This window comes from Benincasa hispida, chromosome 9, assembly GCF_027475165.1.
Source record: "Benincasa hispida cultivar pf3 chromosome 9, pf3_genome.v1.1, whole genome shotgun sequence".
Lineage (NCBI taxonomy): Eukaryota > Viridiplantae > Streptophyta > Magnoliopsida > Cucurbitales > Cucurbitaceae > Benincasa > Benincasa hispida.
This window is the reverse complement of record NC_143486.1, coordinates 88,756,313-88,763,765: the sequence shown is the minus strand read 5'-3', so window position 1 is coordinate 88,763,765 and position 7,453 is coordinate 88,756,313. Positions and strand designations below refer to the sequence as shown.

At 34.7% G+C, this 7,453-nt stretch overlaps 1 protein-coding gene across 1 annotated transcript; it reads right to left on the bottom strand.

Annotated features, from left to right (window-relative positions):
• Nucleotides 1-704: 704 nt before the first annotated feature.
• On the bottom strand, nucleotides 705-4,724 carry CSLC12 (Cellulose-synthase-like C12). The gene is made up of 6 exons (XM_039042449.2): nucleotides 4,662-4,724; nucleotides 2,869-4,357; nucleotides 2,467-2,775; nucleotides 2,087-2,377; nucleotides 1,881-1,994; nucleotides 705-1,787 (listed from the first exon to the last, which is right to left on the bottom strand). Exons 2-6 carry the CDS (start codon nucleotides 3,646-3,648, stop codon nucleotides 1,161-1,163), a joined length of 2,121 nt encoding a protein of 706 aa, XP_038898377.1. The 5' UTR covers nucleotides 3,649-4,357; nucleotides 4,662-4,724; the 3' UTR covers nucleotides 705-1,160.
• Nucleotides 4,725-7,453: the final 2,729 nt, after the last annotated feature.

Here is a 7,453-nt window from a genome sequence, read left to right as displayed (position 1 = left end):
TGTATAGAAAGCCGTTCAGTTTGGATCGATTTAGTTTTCAATGAATTTTAGTTAATGAAAACTTTTCCTATAAAGTTCCAGTGCTTATCGGAAGATAACATTTCTCTCTTTAGTACAATTAATATGCTTACTTTATTTTTATTGCTCTTAAAAAATTAATTAATATGAAATTTGCAACTACTACCAAATCTTAACAACCAAATATAGTCTATAAGACCCCAAATGATAAACCAACCTTTCAATTCTAAGCTTTTAAAAAATGAAACAAAGTTTTTAATAAGTATTTAAAAAAAAAAAAAAAAAAAAAAGTAAGAGAAATTAGAATGGGTAGACAAACAATAAAAAAAAATAATAATAATCATAAACAATTACGTAAGTGTATCGTCAATGAATTTCATTTGAAGACAACAAAAAAACAGTTTAGCAACTTTTTAGAGTCCCCGCCGCGTGTAGGCTGGAAGTCCGCTCCCACAGTCAGGTGTCATTTTTCAAGTTCCTGTCACAAAATTTGGATAATTTTGAACTTCAAAAGCACCAATCACTGACAAATCACTCCCAAACCACAGGAATGTTTTTTCTTTCCCCAACCATTTTCCACTCGCAAATTCAAGTCCCAAATTGACAAGGAAACTTGCTTTGGTCAATTTTGCCTTAACCAACCAATTCAATTCCCAAAAGCTTGAAAGCAACCAGAAGACGGAAACTATCATTAAAGTATGAACCAATTTTTACTGTCACCTCCTTCCAACAGTGGACTAATTTCCTTTCAAATTTTTCTTACAGAAGTATTGAAAAACAAACGAATTGAAACAACATTATGAGAAAAGGAGAAAAAGAAAAAAAAGGCCTACATACATACACTGGAAGAGCATCGCCAAATGAAATAAGCGTCTCTCTCCAATATTATGTCTTTTGCTTGTGTCCTCCATATAATGCTCTCTTGACTGTATTGGGTGAAATGGACTTTGACATTCACTACAAGGATGCTGACAAATTATATTGTTGAAGCATTTCTGAGACCTTGTTGATCTTTCACTACACGGCCTCTCTTTTTCTTCAAGTTATTCCATTGTGGTTTGTCTTTTTTCCATCCCACCATTTGTTTTTCTCTACTGATTTCCTTGTGTTTTGTTCCTACAGAGTTCATTCATTTTTACAAATCAACCTATCTGTTCGCCGATCAAGTCCAAACCAACTAGCAGGAACGAGATCCCCTGGAATAGCAAGAAGTAGAAATGGATCCCTTGTGCAGATAGAAGGCTCCGTGCCGATGCGGTTAGGAGGAGGAAAGCTAATGCGAGCTCTTTCGTGTATATTCTGTTATGCTTCTTTCGTAAAGCAGCTTTCTGCTCTTGCTTCTGAATTTCTTCTTTCATCTCTTCTAGGTCGGGTGCCGAAGCCCCTCTCTGATGCTTGTGCTCTCTCTCCACCAAGGAGACGAGATCGCCTTCCGAGGAACGGCCAGATTTCTTTGTAACAACCCATTCGTAGGCACTACCAAGCTGGAAGAGACCCGAGATCATGGCATTGAACTTGGTGACTGACATAGTGTTCTCGAAAAGGAGGTAAGGGACAATGAAAGGGAAGGATTTTGGGGCAGGCAGGATGTTTAGGAATGACATGGTGGCCGGGATATAGCAAACGACCCAAGCGGGTAGCTCTGCCTCGGGAACAAACATTGTCATTGGGAGAATTATGCAGAAAAGTGTGAAAGAATAGAAGGGCAGGATCAATTTTCTGAGCAAAAAGAAGAGGAAGATCAAGTTGAACTTCTTCCATACACTAATCTGCATTGTATCAATTATATAAGACAACTACATCAGCAATTGTAAGAGAGACTCTATAACAAAAGAACAATTGCACATTTGATATAACAATACCTTTGATCGAACAATAGCAGGCAAACAAAGGCGAAACAATTGCATTGGGCCAGAATGCCATCTATGTTGCTGCTTTCTATAAGCTTCATAAGATTCTGGTAGTTCACACTGGCACTGATTATGCACAAAAATGTAAATTCAATAACTCAGAAACAGACACTGAATAAATCGGTTACTCGTATCATAAACTGCACAAAGATTAGTACCTCGACATCGTTTAGGAATATGAATTTCCATCCATGAAGATGAGCACGAACCGCGATATCCATGTCCTCGACAGTGGTCCTTTCCAACCATCCACCAGCGTCCTCCAGAGCTTTGATCCTCCACACACCAGCAGTGCCATTGAATCCAAAGAAGTTGAGGAAGACACTGTTCACTTGCTGCTCTACTTCAAAATGGAAAGCTAAATTGATGTTCTGCAGCCTGGTTAGCAAGTTCTCATCCCTGTTCACAAAAGACCACCTTGCTTGAACCAGCCCCAACTCTTCATTGTCCTGAGAGCCAATGAAAATAGAGTTAACAGTGTTCTAAGCAGAATCTAATAACTCACTTCACTGCTACTTACAAAGAGAGCTTAAAATACCTTGAAATGAGGAACGGTTCTTTTAAGGAAATCAGGTGTGGGCTGAAAATCGGCATCGAAAATGGCAACGAATTCGTAATCTTTGACATAGCTACAATTCATGGCGGATTTGAGGTTGCCAGCCTTATAACCATCTCTAATGATCCTATGACGATAAATAATGTTGGCACCCTCTTGCTGCCATTTATGAACCTCCTCTTTAATCAACAACTGGGTAGTTGGATCATCAGAATCATCAAGAACTTGAATCAGCAGCTTGGTTTTTGGCCAGTCCAAGTTGCAGATAGCAGCAATTGATTGCTGATAAACCTGAGAATAAGCCATAGACTCAATTTTGTCAATAAGAACTAAAACTAATTCCAATTGCAACAATAGAAGATATTAAGAAAGAAAAATTTTCACCTCTTTTTCATTGCACATGGGGATCTGAACAAGTACCATTGGGAAATAGCCCTTCTCCCCGGATTCAAGATCTTCAGCTCCAGGTTTAAGAACTGGTTGGATTTTCTTGAATCGGATCCAGAAACAACCGAAACATAATATTAAACGATCCAAGCTCTGAATGATGAACAGTATAATACAAGCATTGGCTAAGAACTGTAGAGGAGGAGCTAAATAATCCACTCGAATCAATACCCACTGAGAGTAAATCCAACCAAAAACTCCTTTAAAACCCCAAGGCGATGTCCAGAGATAATCCAATTGAAGCTTTGGAGAACCAAAATGCCAACCCTTAAAGAAAGCCGCAATCTCAAAACCCAACAGAAGCACCGACAGCCATAGAAACACCTTAATACAAGAATAGAACCTCGTTTTCACAGTCGGATTCTCTTTCTCTCTACCTCCGACAGTTACGTCATTGTCGGCGTCGTCCTCATCAGTCCGTCCAGAAGCAACACGGCGTCTAACGGCGGCGGCGAGGTCCACCATTGCAGAGCCAATGGAGGTTAAACAACCGGCGGCCCTGTGAGCCTTGAGGAGGAGAACCCACGTGAGTTGCTTAGCGTTTTTTCCTCTGCCTTTCTCTCTAGTCCGACCCGTTGGCGACTCACCAGCGATGAGAAAATCATCCTCCGACGGACCCTCCAGCTCAACCATCGACCAGTTTGGATTCTCCATCTTGACAACAACAGGGGTTCCTCTGTGAGTGTCTTTTCCCCACCAATCAAACGAGGGAGCCATTTTTAAACTGCGATCTCAAAACCCCAGTTGAAGAAAACCGATTTTCCTCCTCCCAAACCCCTTGAAGACCCAAAATCTCAAACCGATCGGAAAATGGGGAAATACCCACCAAAGGGAAAAAGGGGAAGAACAAAATGGCTATGATTCTGATCTCATTGTCGGAGAAAGTGAAAAGAAAGAAGAAGAAGAAGAAGAAAAATACTTGGAAAGAGCGAAAGAAGACGCGTGGTGAAGAATGCAGCAGTGGCTTTCTCTAAATCATTGTGACATTCGGTGACAACTTATACGAGAACTATCCAAAGGAAGAATGAGTTGAAGGAAAGCCAAGATGTGTCCAAATGAGCTCCCCATTCGTTTACAGCTTGCAGAAAAGGTTAGGAAGGTAATAAGAAGGAACAGAGGCGATGGCCGAGCCAAGGAATTCAGAAATGGAATGGTAACAGCTCAGCACGTCTTTGAATTTTTTGATAAGGTTTTTTCCTTCTTTTTTTTTTAATTTTTTAATTTTCAAACAAACGAACCGAGTGCACGTTGTTTAAGTCAAATCATCAACCTTGTGAAAACGATCTGTTTTACTGGGATGAGAAAAGCGGGAATCAATCAAAATATGCAAAGGATCTTGTTTGTTTCTTCTTCAAATCCTCCTCATTAAACTCCAAATACCTTATTCATAAACACCAGATCGAATCATATCACATACCTTTTTCACCTAAATAAATTTTCAGAAAATTAATATTGGAATTCAATTATTCGTTCAGAATATTAAAAGCAGTATTCAATTATTTCAATTAACTCTCTCCAACATCAAACACAAACAACAAAACATCATTTATAAAAAAATAATAATTACTTTTCGTCTCCATTTACTCGGTTTTAATTTTTTTTCCTTAGCCCTAGAAAGCCCTAGAAATTTACTTTCATTACCCCTTTTTCTTTCTTTCTTTCTTTCTTTCTTTTTTTTTTTTTTTTTTTCAATTTTGAACTTTAACAGTGAGAAAGAATGGAATACTTACAGAGATAATGAGAGAGATTACAGGGATTCTTTGCGTGCCAAATTTTTTTATCCTTTTTTTAATCTTCTGGAGTGGCCTTCCTCGCTTGTAATTAAATAAAAGGACTAATCTTTTTGCCCTTTTCGTATTTCCCTTTTCTTGACCCTAGTGAAAAAAAGGATAAAAATATCAAAAAAGGAAATTAACAGCCTTGATACGAATACGATTATGTATTCATCGGTGAAAAAATATTAGATTTTTACTTCCCCAAACCGTAACGGCGAAAATGGATAAGAAAAGGGAAGTGATTGGATTGGTTTTTTTAAGGGAAAATACATTTTTGTTTATAAAAAAAATAAAAAAAAAAAAACCTTTTTTTTCATTAAATTTTGGATCTAGTTTCCTTAATTAAGTTTCAAAATTCTATAATTTTAATTTTAAGTTTTAGGTTCTGTTTCAATTTAATTCTTACTTTCAAAATATTACAATTTTACTCTTGATTTTTTTATAAAATTTGAAAATCGAAAAACTAATTTGAGATAAAATTTAAAATTCAATGACAAAATTATGATATTTTGAAATAAAACTATTAAATTAAAACTAAACTAAGAATTAAAAGTGTAAGATTTTTGACTTATAAACTAAAAATAAAACTAAACTCAAAATTGAGTGATAACAAGCTTTTTTTTTTTAATTATTTGATAATTATTGTTACTGGCTTACTGCCTGATGACACGAGTTTTATGCGGAAAATTCAAGGCCGTCCATTTCGTAAGAAATGACCGAGTCCATTCCTTCCTAATCATCACAGTATAAATTATAAAAACTCCGTTATCACAAAAATACTTTTTCATTTGTCTTTTTTCTTTTTTTCTTTTTTTCGTTTTTTTTCCTTTTACCTTTCTCCCGCTCATATGAAACTTTAATTTGGTTCGTCATCGGGAAAAAACAAGTGAAATTACCATTTAACCCTCCCTCTCAGCGTGTCTTGTTGTCACCGAAGTGGATAATGCAAGTAAAATTTCTTTATTTTGATTATTAACTCGTTGACAGAGGAGCACACGCCAACACTGCAGGTGCAGGCGCAGCTGTAATGTTTTCGAATATATTAAACAAGCAAAGAATATTCGAATTTCCTAATTTACCCTTTTCCACTTTAATCCACCGACAAAATTTTAGTCAATCTCGTCGAAACCGAAACGAGGGTATTATCGGGAGTATGAACTTTAGCAAAAAATAATAGTAATCATAATAATAGTGGTTCAACCTTTTTTCTGAATATATAGATATTGAAAATTAGTTCTTATATTACTTTTTAACATTTCATAAATTTTATAAAATTGCGTTAAAATATCATTTATCTATCTATCAAATTTTAGATATTTTTCATAAGATTATTTCCAAGTTTAATTTTTATTGAAATTGATTAAATAATAAGATATTTAAACAAAAAAATATATTACATTAATATGTTTTCAAAACTTACCATAGATAATAAAAGAACATTGTTAAGAATCAACAATAAACTAGCCGTATGAACTAAATTTAAGATTTATTAAAAGTTGAATGACTAAAATTAGACATTTAAAAATATGGAACTAAAATGACCCAAACTCTAAAATGTAGCAACAAACTAGTATTTTAACCTAAAAGGTTGTTTGGATTGAATATAGGGAAAAATATATTTTTAAAAAGCTGTTTTGAGTGGCAATCAAAACTTTCAATTTTTTTAAAATTATCTATTTTTAAAATTAAGTACTTGAGAAGTTAAATCACGCGTGTTAGAAATGAATGGTATAGATAACCATTTAAATTTGAAACAGTGGCGATAGTCAAGTCTTATTTATCTGTCACTACCATTACGTTATTTTTATTTAACATTGTAGTCGATTTCTATTATAGTTATAGTTTTTTTTTAAAAAAATATTAATGGAAACTGGACGATAAGATTGCAATTTATTACATGAGTAGCAAATGTAGAGTTTTGTCTTTCGTACATAATTTAGCCTTTTGGAGGAAAACAAATGACTATGGTTGCCGTGGTACTGCAGCCTAAAGTAGGATCATCATCAGGCTCGTCTTATGATCCAGCTGATGGGAAAGTAATGGTTGATGTGCGTCTGAGATTTGTTTTACAAAAGCGGTATCACGAGAAATTTGTACTTGTAGGATGCAGTGGAACATTGCCCAATCTAACTTTTCAAGCTTTCAGTCTTATTTCACATGGGAAAAGTAGGAACAGCTTCAGGATAAGGGGTAAAATCGAAATTAACTACACAAATATTCAAATTTTGAAATTGGCTGTTCTCAAAAAAAAAAAAACAAAATTTTAAAAACTATTTCCAAGTTTTATATATTGTCATTTTACTTGGAAAATTGTTGGTTTGGACCAAAAAAAAGTTTTTTTTTACCATTCAAAATAACTTCATTTTTAAAATCTATTTTTTAACCTATTTTCAAATTTGGAGGACCCATCACGTAAAATACAATTTTGCCTCTCAAATAAATTCAAAAAGACAAATCTCATAGCAAAGATTCCATCTTCCTCTAGAAGTTAGAGTTTTCTACTTCTTCTCATTGAGTTTTCAACCATTGTTGGACTCTCTTCTCGCAACCAGCAAAAAGTTTTATAGAAAGTTTTTAGTAACAAACGAAATTCTTACTTCTTTTTCACTTATTTACGTTATAAAGAAGAATTCTTACATTTTAGGAAAAAAAATTGGAGAGAAAATTGAAAAATGAAAAGTACTGGAACATGATTAAATGTGTGGAAGGTATTGCTGGTGTTCTGTGATTTGTCTCGTAGAGTTCAA

Bases quoted from the DNA above. Each gene is read 5' to 3' on its own strand.
- CSLC12 (XM_039042449.2), bottom strand. From the start codon at position 3,648: ATGGCTCCCTCGTTTGATTGGTGGGGAAAAGACACTCACAGAGGAACC. The intron at 1,995-2,086 runs GTACTAATCTTT...GTGCATAATCAG, and splicing joins TATTCCTAAACGATGTCGAG to TGCCAGTGTGAACTACCAGA. The intron at 1,788-1,880 runs GTATTGTTATAT...GATACAATGCAG, and splicing joins CTGCTATTGTTCGATCAAAG to ATTAGTGTATGGAAGAAGTT.